Source organism: Zophobas morio, unplaced genomic scaffold (assembly GCF_036711695.1).
Source record: "Zophobas morio isolate AGI-343-1 ecotype UQ-CSIRO unplaced genomic scaffold, CSIRO_AGI_Zmor_V1 ptg000054l, whole genome shotgun sequence".
NCBI classification, from domain to species: domain Eukaryota; kingdom Metazoa; phylum Arthropoda; class Insecta; order Coleoptera; family Tenebrionidae; genus Zophobas; species Zophobas morio.
This window is the reverse complement of record NW_026972159.1, coordinates 2439088-2458445: the sequence shown is the minus strand read 5'-3', so window position 1 is coordinate 2458445 and position 19358 is coordinate 2439088. Positions and strand designations below refer to the sequence as shown.

General features: G+C 29.5%; 2 protein-coding genes across 3 annotated transcripts in view; both read left to right on the top strand.

Moving 5' to 3' along the window:
* The window catches only part of Sli (slit), a 435804-nt gene extending 428699 nt beyond the window's left edge, over positions 1-7105 (top strand). For both annotated transcript variants that reach the window (XM_064074673.1, XM_064074672.1), the window contains exon 28: positions 5911-7105. In XM_064074673.1, coding sequence (XP_063930743.1) covers positions 5911-5997 — 87 coding nt within the window. In that variant the 3' untranslated portion in view covers positions 5998-7105. The remainder of the gene's footprint in view (positions 1-5910) is intronic.
* A 965-nt stretch (positions 7106-8070) lies between these two features.
* The window catches only part of LOC135142806 (protein neuralized), a 98978-nt gene continuing 87690 nt past the window's right edge, over positions 8071-19358 (top strand). Inside the window, exon 1 of the mRNA XM_064074558.1 lies at positions 8071-8302. Coding sequence (XP_063930628.1) covers positions 8275-8302 — 28 coding nt within the window. The 5' untranslated portion in view covers positions 8071-8274. The remainder of the gene's footprint in view (positions 8303-19358) is intronic.

The following is a 19358-nucleotide window of genomic DNA, read 5'->3' as shown; positions in this document are numbered from 1 at the left end:
AAATTTTCAAAAACAAACCAACAGAGGTCCTCTACCTTATTTAAATTTTTTTCAAAAAACATAACACCAGAGATTCACAAAATTCTTTTTTTTAACGAGTCCCCAAGATGTTTAAAAAAAAATCGATAATCCGAGATTTCTTTTTTTTTCCAAACACAAAATACCAGAAGCCCTCAAGTTCTTTACATTTTTTTTTTTTCAAAAAACATTTCAAATTCTTACAAAAAAAGGAAAAAACTGAGACCCTGAAATTATTTCATTTTTTTTTTTAAACGAACCAAAAATTTAAATTATTCTTAATTCTTTGAAAAAAAAAATCGAGATCAATTCTTTAATTTTTTGTTTCAAAAATAACCCAGCAGAGGGCAAGATTTTCTTAAATTCCTTCAAAAAAAAATAAATAAATAAATACATACCATAATCTCAAGTCTTTCAAATTTTGCAAAAAGAAAAACAGAATGACACCAAAATCATTTTTAATTAAAAAAAAACCTCGAGAACTTGAGATTTTTTCAATTATTTTTCAAAAACGAACCAAAAGGGACCTCCAAGATTAGTCTTAATTCTTTCAAAAAAAAAAAAAAAAATCGAGAACCCGAGATTCTTTAAGAAATTTTTCGAAAACAAAATACCAAGAAACCCTCAAGATTCTTTCAAATTTTTTCATTATCCTTAAAAAAACAAAAAATCGGGGAAGATTGTCTAAAATTTTTTTCAAGAACAAAATAGAAACCTCCAAGATTTTTTTTTTTTTCAAAAAAACGAAAAACCAGGGACCTCACGATTATTCTTAATTCTTTCAAAAAATAAATATTGGGGAACCCGAAATCCCTTCATTTTTTTTCTCAGAAAGTGGCAGAAGTCCCCAAGTTTACTTCAAATTTTCTCAAAAAAAAAAAAAAAAACAAATTATTTTTAATAAAAAAATCGGAACCCAAGATTCTTAAAAAAAACTCGAAAACCGGAGATTCTCCAATTTTTTTAAGAAGCCAAAAAAAAATCGGGAAACCAAGATTTTTTCAATATTTTTTCAAAAAATTACACCAGAGTAGTTCCAAAATCAATTTTAATAATAATAAAAAAACGGGAACCCGAGATTTGTTTTAATTAAAAAAATGCGCACGGAAAGCCGAGATTTTTTAAAATTATTTGAAAAACAAACCAACAGAAGCCCTCTACATTACTTCATTTTTTTTTTTTTTTTTTTTTTTCAAAAACCCACCAGAGGTTTCCAAAATCTTTTTTTTTAATGGAATATGGGGCCCCCAAGATGTTCTCTAATGCTTATAAAAAAATCGATAACTCGAGAATCCTTATTTTTTTTCCAAAAACAAAATACCAGAAGCCCTCAAGTTCTTTACATTTTTTTTTTTTCAAAAAACGTTTATTAATTTTTACAAAAAAAGGAAAAACAGGGAGCTCCGAAATTCTTATAAAGGAGACCCTGAAATTCTTTGATTTTTTTTAAACGAACCAAAAATTTAAATTATTCTTAATTCTTTGAAAAAAAAAATCGAGATAAATTCTTTAATTTTTTCTTTTATTTCAAAAAATAAACCAGCAGAGGCCAAGACTCTCTATTTCCTTAAAAAAAAAACAAAAAAAAATACATACCATAATCTCAGTCTTTCAAATTTTGCAAAAAGAAAAACAGAATGATACCAAAATCATTTTTAATTAAAAAAAAAACCTCGGGAACCTGAGATTCTTTAAGAAATTTTTCGAAAACAAAATACCAAGAGACCCTCAAGATTCTTTCAAATTTTTTCATTATCCTTAAAAAAAACAAAAAAATCGAGGAAGATTGTTTAAACTTTTTTTCAAGAACAAAATAGAAACCTCCAAGATTTTTTTTTTTTTCAAAAAACGAAAAACCAGGGACCCCACGATTATTCTTAATTCTGCCAAAGAATAAATATTGGGGAACCCGAGATACTTTCAATTTTTTTCTCAGAAATGAAGTTGCAGAAGTGGGGACTTCTGCAACTTCAAATTTTCCCAAAAAAAAAGAAACACCAAATTATTTTTAATAAAAAAATCAGGACCCAAGATTCTTAAAAAAAAAAACTCGGAATCCAGAGATTCTCCAATTTTTTTAAGAAGCCAAAAAAAAAATCGGGAACCCAAGATTTTTTTAATATTTTTTCAAAAAATAACACCAGAGTAGCTCTCCAACATCAATTTTAATAATAATAAAAAAACAGGAACCCGAGATTTTTTTAATTAAAAAAAAAGGCGCACGAAAAGCCGAGACTTTTTAAACTTATTTGAAAAACAAACCAATAGAGGCCCTCTAGATTATTTCAATTTTTTTTTTTCAAAAAAAAAACCATCAGAGGTTTCCAAATTTTTTTTTTATGGAATAGGGGCCCCCCAATATGTTCTCTAATGCTCAAAAAAAATCGATAACTCTAGATTCCTTCATTTTTTTCCAAAAACAAAATATCAGAAGCCCTCAAGATTCTTCACATTTTTTTCAAAAAACATTTCAAATTTTTACAAAAAAAACAGGGGGGCTCCGAAATTCTTATAAATTCTTTCTCGAGACCCTGAAATTCTTTGATTTTTTCTTAAACGAACCAAAAATGTATTCTTAATTTAAAAAAAAAAATCGAGATAAATTCTTTCAAATTTTTTTAAGAAGCCAAAAAAAAATCGGGAACCCAAGATTTTTTTAATATTTTTTCAAAAAATAACACCAGAGTAGCTCTCCAACATCAATTTTAATAATAATAAAAAAACAGGAACCCGAGATTTTTTTAATTAAAAAAAAAGGCGCACGAAAAGCCGAGACTTTTTAAACTTATTTGAAAAACAAACCAATAGAGGCCCTCTAGATTATTTCAATTTTTTTTTTTTTTCAAAAAAAAAACCATCAGAGGTTTCCAAATTTTTTTTTATGGAATAGGGGGCCCCCAATATGTTCTCTAATGCTCAAAAAAAATCGATAACTCTAGATTCCTTCATTTTTTTCCAAAAACAAAATATCAGAAGCCCTCAAGATTCTTCACATTTTTTTCAAAAAACATTTCAAATTTTTACAAAAAAACAGGGGGGCTCCGAAATTCTTATAAATTCTTTCTCGAGACCCTGAAATTCTTTGATTTTTTTTTAAACGAACCAAAAATGTATTCTTAATTTTTTGAAAAAAAAAAATCGAGATAAATTCTTTCAAATTTTTTTTCAAAAATAAGCCAGCATAGCCGAAGGTTCTCTTTGATTACTTAAAAAAAAAATCCAAAATACATACCATAATCTCACAAAATTCTTCCAAATTTAGCAAAGAAAAAGAGAATGACACCAAAATCCTTGTTAATTAAAAAAAACTCGGTAACTCTTTCAATTTTTTTCAAAAACGAGTCAAAAGGGACTCCCAAGATTTTTGTCATTCTTTAAAAAAAAAAATCGAAAATCCGAGATTCTTTAAACAAATTTTTGGAAAACAATACCAAGAAACACCCACGAGTTTTTAAATTTTTTCATTATCCTTAAAAAGCAAAATTTTAGATTCTTTCAAATTTTTTTCAAGAACAAAATAGAAGCCCCCTAAAATTCTTTCAATTTGTTCAAAAAAAAAAAAAAAAAAGAGAACACGAGAGGGGCGCCAATTTTTTTTTTTATTAAAAAAAACACTCAGAAACCCGAATTTTTTTCAAAAATAAGCCAGCAGAGGCTAAGATTCTTATTAATTAGTTCAAAAAAAAAAGACATACCATCACAAGATTCTTTTAAAAAAACAAAGTGACCGCAAAATCCTTTTTATTAAAAAAAAAACCTCTAGAACTCGAGATTCTTTGATTTTTTTTTTTCGAAAAATCAAACAAAGGCCACCTGAGATTATTTCAATTTTTACAAAATACCCAACGGGGACCCCAAAACTTTCCTTAATTCTTAAAAAAAAAAAATGAGAACCCGAGATTCTTTAAAATTTTTTCCAAAACCAAAATAGCAGAAACCTTCAAAATTCTTTCAATTTATTTCATTATCCTTAATTCTTCAAAAAAAAAAATCGGGAAAGAATCTTCGAAACTTTTTTCAAAAACAAAATAGGAGCCCAAGATTCCTTAATTTTTTTTCAAAAGACGAAGGACCAGGGCCCCCAAAATAAATAATCGGGAACCCCCGATCCATTCTAATTTTCTCCAAAAAAAAAAAAAACACAAGAGGGGTTTTAGCTAAAAAAAACTCAGAACCCGAGATTCGAATTCTTTCAAACATAAGCCAGCAGAGGGCCAAAATTCTCCTAATTCTTCAAAAAAAAAAGATTCTTTAATTTTTTTCCAAAAACACTACTTTAGGCCTCAAGATTCCTAAAATTTTTTCTACAATTAAAATACAAAAGCTTGCAAGATTCTTTCAATTTTTTTTTTCTTTTTGAAAAACGAAAAACAGCCCCAAGATTATTTTTCATTCCTTCAAAAAATTAATACATACTCGGAATTTTATTTATTTATTTATTTTTTCAAAACAAAGTGGCACAAACCACAAAAAAACTCGGAATTCGAGATTCTTCCGATTTTTTACAAAAACAAGCCAGAAAGGCCAAGATTCTCCTTAATTCAAAAAATAAATTAGCCCCAAGATTACTCCACGTTTTTTCAAAAAACAACACCAGAGTAGCTCCAAAATCCATTTTAATTTTTAAAAAATTAGAAACCCGAGATTCTTTAATTTTTTTTTTTTTTCAAAAAACAAAATAGCAGATGTTCCGAGGTATTTTTTAAATGGAAAAAAAACTTGAGAACCCCAAATTCTTTCAATTTGTTTTTCAAAAAAATGAGACACGAAACCTCTTATACTTTTCCCTAATTCTTGAAGAAAACCCATAAAATTTTTCCCAAAAACAAAATACCAGAAACATTAGTTAACATTTCAATTTTTTTCATAGAATGAATGCCGGGGGTCGGAGGACGACATTCTTTTGAATTTTTTTAAGATTCTCGGAGCCCTGAGATTCTTCCCATTCTTTTTTCAAAAACGAACCAAAAGAAACCCACAAAATTGTTCCTAATTCTTTGAAAAAAAGGGCATAGATTTTTTATTTTTCAACAAACAAAGAACCAAAATTCTTTTAACAAAAAATATCGAAAATCCGAGATCCTTTCAATTTTTTTCAAAAACCAAAACACCAGGGGCTCCCAAGATCTTTTTAAATTCTTAAAAAAAAACACTCGGGCCCCAAAAATTTTTAAAGTTTTTCGAAAACAAATCAGAAGATTTTTACGTTATTTTTCAAAATAGGAAACACCACAGGCTCCCAAGATTATTTTTGTAAAAAAAATCGGGAATCCCAGATTCTTTCACTTTTTTTTTTAACGAAACACCAGGGGCCCCGAACATTGTTTTTAATTCTTAAAAAAATACTCGGGGCCCTGAGATGATTTAAATTTTTTTCAAGAAACCAAAATGAACTTTTATCAAAAATAAAAAACACTTAGGGACCTGAGATTAAAAAAAAAATTCAAACAATGAAACACCAGAGTGACCCCAAAATTTTCTGTAATAAAAAAAAATCAAGAACGCGAGACCCTTTTTACTAAAAAAAAAAGTAAAAAACTCGGACTTCCGAGATTCTTTCAATTTTTTCAAAAAATAAAACACCAGAGGCCCCTAAAATACATTTTAATAAAAAAAATGGAAATTTGAGTTTCTTCTTCTTAACATTAAAGAGAGACATGGGATTCTGACTGAAATTCATTGACATTTTTCATTTTCAAAACGAACCAGCATAGGCCAAAAATTCTTTTTGATTCTTTAAAAAAAAAACTCGAAACCCAAATTTTTTTGTTTCTTTAAAAACAAAACTAGTTCTGATAAATTTCACTCAGGAAGCCAAGAAAAAAATCTTTCAACGAGTCATGCTCTCGCCCCACTTCTCCAACACATAAAAACCAATACATTTTTTTGCAGGTGCGCATCATCTGCTCCGACGGCACCCGCTACACCAAAGACATAGACATCGTGCGCAAATGCGCGTGTACGAAGAAATGCTACTGACTGACAAACGCCGCTACTCACAATTCTAACACGCAAGCTCACGTCCAGCTTGCGCCCAACGGCCAGCTCGGGCCCCACCGAGCCCCCACGACTGCCGATCTCAATCAGCATATACTTAACTTGAAACCATCCGTCGCCCCCCAGCCCCCGCACGAGCCCTACAAACTCACGTTCTTCGTCGAGAACGAGACCGACAATGCAAGACACTTGCAACTGACTGATTTAACCGAATCTCAAAGCCATAGACAGACGTATAGTAATTATTATGACGACGTTATCGTAGAGAGCTACGAAAACCCTGTAGATAAGACGAAATCCCCGAGGTACGGCAAAGGACTCGGACACGAATCGTACTGCGTCCTGTCCGCGCTGCTCTACTTCGTCACGGTTACCAGTTTCGTTTATTTAGCCATTTTGTGGATCAAGCAGAGGATGTACATAAGGATGGAGCAGATGCACTGGTGGTGAAGATTTCATTTCATCCTGGATTGACTTATACGCTTTATCGCGCAGAGTGGCCATTTTACTTCTTTTTTCTTTTTTTGTTTTTGACAAACATAGTAGTGGACATCGAAATCTAGGGTGAAATTGCCATTCTGTTGTGTGAAACATAAATTTTCTCTGTTGCATGCGCTAGAGATATATATTAGCATCTGCATGTTCGACATGTATGTTAAGCGCCTAATAGTATTAGCAAGTGGTTTGTTCCTCTTGTATTACTTTGCTTTAATTTACGTACCTTATTTTTACTACAGACTGTATTTTTTTAACTTGCCTACTTACAGTTTTACCTCGATTTTTTACGATTACATGACAATGTATAATATAGCGTTGGTGTTTTGGCGCACTGATTGATCAAGACACGATTAGATAGTATAATAAGTACTATTTTGACATGACAAATACACTCAGAACTGACTACGAAACCCGATTGAATTGTTAGAATTGTGACTAGCGGCATGGCCCTTGACTTACAAGGTTTACTAACTTAGAATAGTTTAATGTGTAAAACACTTCAAGAACTTTGTACGTTTACGTAATTTAAATATTTAATTTAAAACGTTAATAACATCACGCAATACCTTAATATAGAAATAATTCATTCTAATTTGTTTCTTCTTCAGAACGATTTTGTATAGACGTATGCAAAGTGATAGAAACACTTCAACTGACGTAATTTATTTAAGACTTATTTAAGATTATATCGTTACCATTATTACTGCCATTTCGGTCACTTTACATACAAAAAGTTTTACAAAATTAGGGAACGCCTGAAGTGATGCAACCCGCAATACACCAGTGTAAAGCGGGCTGCAGCTCATCAGAATAACCCCATCTGAAATTTATTTATTTCTAACTCTCTACTAAACGTGAGAATAAAATTATTTTATAGATTGTATATTATAATTATACATACATCCATGTATTACATTAAGTTCTACCTGTTGTAATTTAAGTTAGATTTCCACATTACTCATAGGCCAATAATATTTATACATACACCAAGTTTTGTAACACAAATGTTAATTTATGCCTAATAGTTGTAATTTATATCTAAACTTGTGTATAAAAATATATTAAATTTATCGTATGATTAAACTTTTTCTCACCTCCAATGTGTACTCTAACCTCAATCCAACTCTTCACCTAAAAAGTTTCAACGACAAAAACCACCACTCTGAACGTTGTTGACTTCATTTGAACCACAAATATCTTCTTGTTAACTTAATTTAAACCATTTTTGAACAAAACAATTTTAAAGAAAAAGTGACATTTGAAGATTTTCGCACAGAATAAGTACTGCCAACAACACCACGACCATGTCCCTAGCCTAAACCATTAAACTCGACATCGCCCCTACAATAAACGCTATAAAAGCGGCTACTTTATACAAATCTTAAAAGTTTCCATTATTTTACAACGCCAAAGAGAAATTTCGTCGTTTTTTTTATTTTAGTTGTTTTTTGTGGCACCCTGCGGCGTTACGTCCCAGCCGCAAAACCCCTAAATCGAATGTTTTGAGCGCACGCCGGCGACCCCAAACTTCGTTTCAAATGTCATTAATCTGTCAAATAAAAATCATTCAAGAATAATGTGTTTATTTTTTCGCGTTCGTGTATAATTAAAAAATATGTTGGAGTTATTTTTCGTTAAAAGCGACTTTAGTGTTGGCTGAGCTAATTTTTTGTTGGTGTATCGTTTCAAGTGTTGTCATTCCGTCAAATTATACTTTTATGTTAAAAATCCGTTTTGTAACGTTTTATTCAAAGAAACAGAATGGGACAGACCACCAGTGGCATACCAAGTAAGGTTACCGCTTAATTTGCATGTTTATTTCTTTAGTTCTTTTTTAGTAGGTGTGTTTTTCTTTTGCTTTGTTTTTGAGGTTATGAGTTTGTTTTATTTTATCGGAGACGCATCGGGTTTTAAGTGTTCGAGTATTTGTGTTGATAAGGTGCATGGGTTTATTGTAGTTGATAATTTGATAACAGGAGTGACAAAAATCTGGTGCGTAGAGGAAGCGGCTGCATAAAGGTTAAAGGTTAAATTTGGACTTTTGTGTTGTTGTTTAATGATTGGTTATGTAACGAGAGTGGACCCAAACGGGCCAGACGATCTGTTTAGATGACAAAATAATGCGTAATCAGGCTTATTTTCCACGGAATTATCAAATCTGTGGTGTGGTTGGACTTAACATGGCGGGTTATGCAACACGTTATACACGGGTGTATTTAGAGTTGCCTATCCTGTTTGAGTATGTTATGGGTGTCCCAACACACTTTTGATTAATAATAGTAATATAAAATAATAAAAAGATATTTTTGCGAAATAATAATTCCGACGTCGTTAATTTTTAAAAATTATGAAGCCAAACGTTTCACGACATATCTACAAGGTTCGGAATTGTCGTTCTATTTCTTGGACGCATATCTTCACTACGTATTTTGTTATACTGTATTTTTTAACAATAAACAGTAAATGTGTCATTTGTTTGATTTATTTAGTTATTTTTAGCCATAGTTTGAACCCGTACGAAATTGTCGTTTTTATTAATAATTTTATCGCTCATAATAAAGTATAGAGTGTATTGTACAATCAAATTAATCAGTGATTTATTATTACCTACGATAATGATTATGCGGACTGGAAATTAATGTTAATAGAAACCTATTAAGCAAAACTGATTGCTAGTTCGTTATTTATCAACGTAATTTCTATTATAATTGATTCCTATAATACCTCTGTACGGTTACTGGTATAAAACACTAAAGATCAGAATAATTCATGCAATGCAAATACATCGTATAAATACACCCAACCCGCACATTTTTACACAAATATTTTTACCAAGTATGTTATTTCCATGTAAATAAATTGCAGTGTTTGCCCTGTTTTGCATATGCATGAATCAAAATTCTCGATCAAGTGCTTGACATGCGTAAATATACACATAAATATAATCATTAAGATGATGCCATAAAATATTTTTAAATATTGTGCAGTTATGTAATGATGTTTTTCTAGCAATGTTTGAAAATTACTTAATTATAGTAAATAAAAGCAAAAGTTGTAGATAACTGTAACCTATTTAAGCTTATTTAATATACTAGGGTTTAATTTTTCGACAACTCTACCGCGCATGCGCAAAAAATACCGGGTGATTTTTTTTTTGATTTGTGGTCTAGTTACCGGAGAATTTGTTGACAGTGCAATTTCACAACATAACCTGTGGCTGAACTTAGAAAGGTAGGTTATGTTATGTCAATAAGAATTAAACCCTCGTTGGTTTTATTTATGATAAGATTGATAAGTAACACACACCACTCTCAATGATGTAGGTTTAAAATTAGGTTATTTCAACAGAACTCTCCTCGGCCCTGATCAGATCCCGTTTCTTTGAAAAATTATCAGAAAAATCAAAAATTTTTAAAATTGGTAATTCAAATGTCGAAAAATACGCAGATCGAGAAATCGAAAAATTGATCAGCTTTAATATGTATTAAAAAATGTTAAAACATGGAAATAGAAACATCAAAAAATAGTATATTCGAAAAAATGAAAAATCCAAACATAAAAAATTGAAATATGGATAAATCAAAATATCAAAAGATCGATAAATCGAGAAGTCGAAAAACCGAAAAATCCAAAAATCGAAGTAGCATTAAATCGGAGAATCGGAATATTGAACAATCGAAAAATGATAAGATTGAAAAAATGGAAATCGTCAAAAAATCATAAAATCGAAAGTTGAAAAATCGAAAAATTAAATGTCGAATAACTGAAAAAAATAAACGGGAAATCGCAAAATCCAAAATTAAAAAATCGAAAAAATGAGAAATTAAAAAATTGAGAAACCGAGAAATTGAAAAATCCCAAACTGAAATGTTCCAAATTTGGGAAATCGAAAAACCGAGCTCTAAAATTTAAAAATCGGAAAATTAAAATTTCGGAAATCAAAAAATCGGGAAATTGGACAATTGAAAAATTGAACGATAGAGAAATCGAGGCATCAAAAAATTGAGGAATTGAAATATTAGAAAATTCCAAATTTGAAGTATCGAAAAATTGAGTAATCAGAATATTGCGAAATTAAAAATTGAAAAAAAAAAATAGAGAAATTGAAAAATCGAGAAACCAAAGTGCTGAATCTGAAATATCAAAACTTGATAAATCGAAAAACTGAAAAATCGAAGAAAAAATAAAAAATTGAGAAATCGAAAAATCGGGATAATGATCAATCGAAAAATTATAAAATTGAAAAAATCGAAAAACTAAAAAAACGAAAAATTTAAAAACCGAAAGCTTAAAGATTGAAAAAAACCGTAAAATCTATGACCGATAAGTCGAAAATCGAAAGATCGAGAAACCGAAAATGGAAAAATTAAAAAAAAAATTGAATGTCGAATAATTGAAAAAAAATAAATGGGAAATTGGAAAATCCAAAATTTAAAAATTCGAAAAAACGAGGAATCGAATAACTGAAAAATGTCAAAACTGAAATATTGAAAATTTGGGAAATCGAAATATTGGAAAATCGAAACATGGAAAAATTAAAAATCGAAGAATCAAAAAATTTAAAAATTTAAACATCTAGGAATTAAAACCTCAAAAGATCGAGAAATCGAAAAAAAAATCGGGAAATTGAACAATCGAAAGATTAAACACCCAAAAATTGAAAGATCGAGAAAACGAAGCATCAAAAAATTGAGGAATTGAAATTTTAAAAAATTCTAAATCTGAGTTTTCGAAAAATTGAATAATCAAAAATATCGCGAAATTAAAAATTAAAAAAAAAATTAGAGAAATTGAAAAATCGTAAAACCAAAGTGGTGAAACTGAAATATATCAAAAGTTGATAAATCGAAAAACTGAAAAATTAACGAAAAATTAAAAAATCGAAAAATTGAAGAACCGAAATTTTTAAAAATTCTAAAATTGGAGTACCTATCGAAAAATTAGAAAATCGGGAAATCGAAAAGTCAAAAAATCGAAAAGTTGAAAAGCTGAGAAATCGAAAAATCGGGATAATGATCAATCGAAAAATTATAAAATTGAAAAAATCGAAAAACTAAAAAAACGAAAAATTTAAAAACCGAAAGCTTAAAGATTGAAAAACCGTAAAATCTATGACCGATAAGTCGAAAATCGAAAGATCGAGAAACCGAAAATCGAAAAATTAAAAAAAAAATTGAATGTCGAATAATTGAAAAAAAATAAATGGTAAATTGGAAAATCCAAAATTTAAAAATTCGAAAAAACGAGGAATCGAATAACTGAAAAATGTCAAAACTGAAATATTGAAAATTTGGGAAATCGAAATATTGGAAAATCGAAACATGGAAAAATTAAAAATCGAAGAATCAAAAAATTTAAAAATTTAAACATCTAGGAATTAAAACCTCAAAAGATCGAGAAATCGAAAAAAAAATCGGGAAATTCAACAATCGAAAGACTAAACATCCAAAAATTGAATGATCGAGAAAACGAAGCATCAAAAAATTGAGGAATTGAAATTTTAAAAAATTCTAAATATGAGGTATCGAAAAATTGAATAATCAAAAATATCGCGAAATTAAAAATTAAAAAAAATAGAGAAATTGAAAAATCGTAAAACCAAAGTGGTGAAACTGAAATATATCAAAAGTTGATAAATCGAAAAACTGAAAAATTAAAGAAAAATTAAAAAATCGAAAGATTGAAGAACCGAAATTTTGAAAACTTATAAAATTCGAGTACCTATCGAAAAATTGAAAAATCTATAAATTGTAAGATCGAGAAATCGAAAAGACAAAAAATCGAAAACTTGTAAAATTGACAAAATCGAAAAACTAAAATAAACGAAAAATTTAAAAAACGAAAAATTAAACATTGTAAAAATCGAAAAATTGAAAAATCGTAAAATCTAAAACGGGGAAGTCGAAAATCGGAAGTTGAAAAATTGAAAATTAAAAAAAAAATTAAATGTCGAATTACTGAAAAAAATAAACGGCAAATCGCAAAAAAAACCAAAATTAAAAAATCGAAAAAATTACGAAACAAAAAAACTGAAAAATCGAGAAATTGAGAAATCCCAAACTGAAATATTGAAAATTTGGGAAATCGAAAAATTGGAAAACCGAAACATGGAAAAACCGAGATCTCGAAAACTGAAAATCGATTAATTGAAAAATCTAAAATTTAAAAAATCGGAAAATTAATGTTTCGGAAATAAAAAAATCAGGAAATTGGACAATCGAAAAAGTTAAACATCGAAAAATTGAAAAATAGAGAATTCGAAGCATCGAAACATTGAGGAATTGAAATATTAGAAAATTCCAAATGTGAAGTACCTATCGAAAAATTGAGTAATCAAAATATCGCGAAATTAAAAATTCAAAAAAAAAAAATTGAAAAATCGAAAAACTGAAAAGAGGTGAAACTGAAATATCAAAAGTTGATACGTAAATCGAAAAACTCAAAAATCGAAGAAAAATTAAAAATCGAGAAAAGTCAAAAAATTGAAAAATTGAAAAACTAAAATCGGAGAATCGGGATACTGATCAATGAAAGTAAATTATAAAATTGAAAAAATCGAAAAACTAAAAGAACCAAAAATTTAAAAACCGAAAAGATCGAGAAATCGAACAGTCAAAAAATAAAAGAATGGAGAAATCGATAATTTAAAAAAATCGAAAAATGGAATGATCGAAAAATTGAAAAGTCGAAAACTGAAAAATCAAGAACTACAATATCCTGAATCGGAAAATTGAAAAAGTCTAAAATAATTATCGAAAAATTGAGTAATCAAAAAATTGAAAGATCGAGAAATCAAAAATCGAAAAATTGAAAAACCATAAAATCGAAAAATTGAAAAATCGAGAAATCCAAACATCAGTTAAAGAAGTGAAATATGAGAAACCGAAAAATTGGAGAATCGAAATATTGAAAAATTCTAAATTTGAAGTATCGAAAAATTGAAAATCAAAAATCGTGCGAAAATGGAAGAAATGAAGAACTGAAAAACTGAAAAATCGGAAAATCGAGACGACGAAAAATCGAAACATTGAAAAATCGGGGAATCAAGAAATGGATAATCGAAACATTGAAAAATAGAAAAATTGAAACATCAAAAAATTAGGGAATTGAAATATTGAAAATTTCCAGATCTGAAGAATTAAAAAACTAAAAACCTGAAACTGAAATACCGAAAAATTGAGAAATTGAAGAATCGAAGAAAAAATGAAATGAAAAATAATTCTAAAATTGAAGTGTCGAATATTTGACTTTTTAAAATATTGAAGAATCAAAAAGTGAAAAATCGAAAAAGCGAAAAATCGAGAAATCGAAGTATCAAAAAAATCAGGAATTGGAACATTGAAAAACTGAACAACCAAAAAATAAAAAGTCCTGAAACTATGGTTTCGAAGAATTGAGAAATCGTAAAACTCAAAAATTGAAAAAGTAATCGAGAATCGAAAAATTGAAGTGAATCGAAATATGGAAAAATTCTAAATTTGAAGTAACGAAAAATTAAAAATCAAAAAATCGGAAAATTGATGAATGAAAAACCGAAAAACCGGGAGACATCGAAAAATCGAAACATCAAAAAATTGAGGAATTGAAATATTGAAAGCTTCCAAATCAAAAGTATCGAAAAATTGAGTAATCGAAAAATCGGGAATTTAAAAGTCGAAAAAAATTAGAGAAATTGAAAAGTCGATAAAGTAATCGAAAAATTAAATGTTTAAAAATCAAAAATAGGACAAGTAAAAAACCAGAAGTTGAAGAATTGACAAATTGAAAATTTTAAGAAATCGAAAAGTGAAATCGGGAAATGGGAATATCGAAACGTCTAAAAGTCCGAGTCAAAAAATAGAAAAATCGTAAAACTGAAAGATCGGAAAATTGAGAAATTGAAGAATCGTAAAACTGAAAAATCCCAAAACTGAAGTATCGAAAAATTGAAAATTGAGAAATCGAAAAATATATTCATTCGAAAAATTGTGATTTTTTCCAAAATCTCAACACGGATTCATAAACCACAAATGGACGACCCTACTTTATAAAATTTAAGTAACTGTTGTAAAATTGACGGCAGACCGATTTTCGTCGAAAATGGAAAAACAATAAGCGAAACGAATTCCCATTTTCCAGCGATAGCTAAATCGAAAAAAAGCGTGGTTCCTGTAGCAAATGAGCGTCACGTGACCGCTCATTAATTCGTATTGACATAAAAAATAAATGTCTTGGAAAAATCACCGCTACTGTTCTACTTGGTAACTTTACTAACATTTCGCCCGTGACATTCAGTTGACATTTAGTTCTTTTTTTCGGCGGCATCTATGCTCCAGTTTCTAATTTCGGCCCGAAAATGTTACATCCTAGACACAGCTTTTATTTTCCATAATTGAGCATAAAACCACCAACAAAAACCTTCGATAATAAATAATCACATTATAAGTGGGAGAGTTTATTTCCGTCGATAAATAATCGTTCGCAGATCGCGATATTTCACACAATTACGATTCCACAGTGTGTCGAATGCGCGTTAAAATGCGAGACATTTCAAATTTAGGATTTCCAGTTCCCACCAGAATTTGTTCGCTGCGGACGCCATAAAATTCCAAATTACATTTTTCGGCTGACAGGTAGATATTCGTCAAATCGGCCCAATCGCGATCCTCTCGGAATTCAAATTTATGTAGAGACCGTCCGAAATCCACCCATCACCATTTGATTAACGGAAAATACGTGACTGGAACAATCAAGCATTTTACGCCAGCAAATCAAGTAATAAACCATTTCGAAACACACGGCCGGACCTCCAAGACGAATTCCCATCTGCGGGCCACCTTTGCGAGGTGGTGTTAATTCGACAGACACAACTGAACTGAAAAAAAAATTCGAGGAGAAAATTTCGTGCACAACGTAGGAACATAATTTGAACTAGGTACTATACTTTGAGTAATCCACATGAGCGCGGTCGTTCCTTTTGGCCACCAATGTACATACGAAAAACAGGCACAATGGGAAAGTCCGGTCACGTTCGAGCAGCCCGTTTCGACATGTTTGACAATTGCTCGCTTCAATTATCCAATTCGAGCTGATTACGGTCAGAGGTCGGGATCTAACCGGTATGTAACAACCTCTGGACCTTAGGTCTAATTCGTATAATGACGGCCGATCGCAGTTATTAAGTGTGAAATAAGACTGGGACGGAGGTGTGGGTGTAGAACGTGCAATTCACGGTCGAACCGACACGATTCGTAAACAAATTACTTCGCTTGCTAGACCATTAATATCGGCGAGATTTTGGATTTTTTGAGGAACCGACTCGCAACTTGTAATTCCGAGCTCGGATTTAAATGCCGCATGCGAACATCAGATTGTTATTAAAATTTCTAACAAGGATATGCGAGTTTGTTAAATAACAAATTCTGAGTTGTTTGCCGACTTTAACGACGTGGAAAATTAACACGATTCTGAAAGGACGCCGCTGGTTATTCAGATTCAAGTACGCAAAATGCACTTTTTCTTCGCCTGTGTGCTGATTAAATCAAGTGCGCGTAAAATTAGCGAACAGTCTTGGAATTGAAAACACAACAGATACGTATTACTTGGCGAGTGGTCATCGAGTCCACCGGGAATTGTTAGTTACGTCTTTTCTCGACGTTTCATAAACCCTAGAGTACGAAAAAAGTGGTCCATCTGTCTGTCAGTCTGTACTCCTCCACTTGTGGTTTATGAATCCGCCTTGAGAAAAAAGCCACGTTTGAATCGAAATCCATTCCAAAATGCGATTATTCACAACATGGTGTATAGTAAAAGTTAGTCAGGTTTAGTTAGCAGGAAACGCACCACTGGTGACCATTATCTTATCTCGTTTGGTCCCTTTACACATTTCTTTTAACCGTCACCAAAAATTCCATGACGTCTTTCTTTATTAAATATATAAATAAAAATAATCGCGGAAAATCGTTGATCAAAATTTATCAGTTCATGCCCCCCACAGAAGTTAATGTCATCTTGCAATTTTGTCAAACAAATGTAATTTAAGTGTTAAAAAGTAACATACTTCTAAACCTGTGGTTTATGAATCCGTGTTGAATTTTTATCATAAACATCGAGATTTTTAGAAAAAATCAAAATTGTGTCAAACTTATATTTTTCGATTACTCAGTTTTCCGATATTTCAATTGTACGATTTTTTGATGTTTCGGTTCCTCGATCTTTCAATTTTTCGGTTTTTAAATGTATTCTTTCTCTATCTTTACGTGTTGCGATTTTTCGATGTTTCAATTTTTCGATTTCCCAATTTTTCAGCATTTCCGTTTTGTATTTTTCCAATATTTCGATTTTATCATTTTTCAATTTTTTGAATTTTAGGTTTTTCAATTTTTCGATTTATAAATTTTACGATTTTGTGTTGTTTTGATTTTCCAATTTTTTAATACCATTTTAGGATTTTTAGATTTTAATTTCTCGACATCTCGGTTTTTCGATTTTTCAAGATTTCGATTGTTCAATTTTCGATTCTTCCATTTTTGGACTATTCAATTTTTTAATTTTTTGGATTAATTGATTTTTCAATTTTTCCGTTTTTTAAATTTTCGATTTTTTTTATGCTTCGAGATCTTGATTTTTCAATTTTTTGATATATCAAATTCTCGATCTTTCGATTTTTCGACTTCTCGGTTTTTAGATTGTTCGGATTTTCAATTTTTCCATTTTTAAAATGTTTTACTTTTTGCTTTTTTAATTATATGGTTTTTAAATTGCTCAATTTCTCGAGCAATTAATTTTTGATTATTCGATTCAGTTTCATATTCCAATTTCCCAATGTTTCGATTTTTCAATTTCTCGGTTTTTCGCTTTCTCAGCTTTTTGATTTTTCAATATTTTGATGTTCAGATTTACCTATTTTAAAATTTTTTAATAGGGAGTTTTTTGATTTTTCGAATTTTCGACTAATCAATATCTTGGTTTTTTATTTTTAAAATGTATCGACGTTTTTCAATTTTTTAATTTTTGGTGTTTCTAAATTTTCGATTTCTCAGCTTTAAGTTTTTCAATGTTTCATTTTTGGGATTTTTTAATTTTTCTATTTATCAGTTTTGGGATTTTTCAATTTTTCAATTTTTTTGATGTTTCGAGATCTTGACTTTTCAATTCTTCGAAATTTGAATTTTTGTTTCCTCGATTTTTCAATTTTTCAGTCCTTCAATTTTCCTCTTTTTCAATTTTTCCATTTTTTAAATTTTAGATTTTTCGATTTTTTTCATGCTCGGAGATCTTGATTTTTCAATTTTTCGATATTTTGATATTTCGTTTCCTCGATTTTTGAATTTTTGGATCCTTCCATTTTTCAATTTTTCAAATTTTTCAAATTTCAAAGTTTTCAATTTTTTGTTGTTTCATATTCTCGATTTTTCGACTTCTCGGTTTTAGATTTTTCGGATTTTCAATTTTTCGATTTTTAAAATTTTTGAATTTTTGCTTTTTTAATTTTACGTTTTTCAAATTGTTCGATTTCTCGATACATGTAGACGTTTCTATTATTCGATTCAATTTCAATTTCCCGATTTTTCCATTTTTCGATTTCAGATTTTTTTCATTTTCCAATTTCCGAATGTTTCGGTTTCTCGGTTTTTCGATTTTTCGGCTTTTCGATTTTTCAATATTTTGATTTCCCAATCGATTTTGGAATTTTTCAATTTCAGTTTTTCGATTTTTACGATTTTTTGATGTTCCGATTTACCGATTTTTAATTTTTTTAATATCTCGGTTTTTTGATTTTTAAAATGTATCGACTTTTCGATTTCTCGATTTTTCAAGTTTTCAACTGTTTAATCTTTGATTATTCAATTTTTGGATTTTTCAATTTTTTAATTTTTGGTGTTTCTAAATTTTCGATTTCTCAGCTTTAAGTTTTTCGATGTTTCAGTTTTGGGATTTTTCGATTTTTTGATTCTTTCATTTTTCGATTTTCCAATTTTTTTCGACTCATCAACTTTTCTATTTATCAGTTTTGGAATTTTTCAATTTTTTTAGTTTTTTGATTTTTCAGGATCTTGACTTTTTAATTCTTCGAAATTTTAATTTTTCCTTTCCTCGATTTTCAATTTTTCAGTCCTTTGGTTTTCCTCTTTTTCAATTCTTCCATTTTTTTATTTTTCGAGGTCTTGACTTTTCAATTCTTTGAAATTTTAATTTTTGTTTCCTCGATTTTTCAATTTTTCAGGCCTTCAATTTTCCAATTTTTGAATTTTTCCCTTTTTTAAATTTTAGATTTTCGATTTTTTTCATCCTTCGAGATCTTGATTTTTCAATTTTTCGATATTTTGATAGTTTCCTCGATTCTTGAATTTTTGGGTCCTTCAATTTTTCAAAATGTTCAAATTTCAGAATTTTCAATTTTTTGTTGTTTCATATTCTCGATTTTTCGACTTCTCGGTTTTAGATTTTTTGGATTTTCAAGTTTCCGATTTTTCAGATTTTTGACTTTTTGCTTTTTTAATTTTACGGTTTTTAAATAGTTCAGTTTATGAAGAGATTTAGACGTGTCTATTATTCGATTCAATTTCAAGTTCCAGATTTTTCCATTTTTCGATTTCTCGATCTTTTCATTTTCCAATTTCCCAATGTTTCGATTTTTCCATTTCTCGGTTTTTCGGTTTTCAGCTTTTCGATTTTCCAGTTTTTCGATTTTTACGACTTTTTGATGTTCTGATTTACCGATTTTTAATTTTTTTAATATTCCAGTTTTTGGATTTTTGGATTTTTTTATTCCTTCATTTTTCGATTTTCTAATTTTTCTTCGACTCTTCAATTTTTCTGTTTATCAGTTTTGGGATTTTTTTCAATTTTTTGTTTGATTTTCC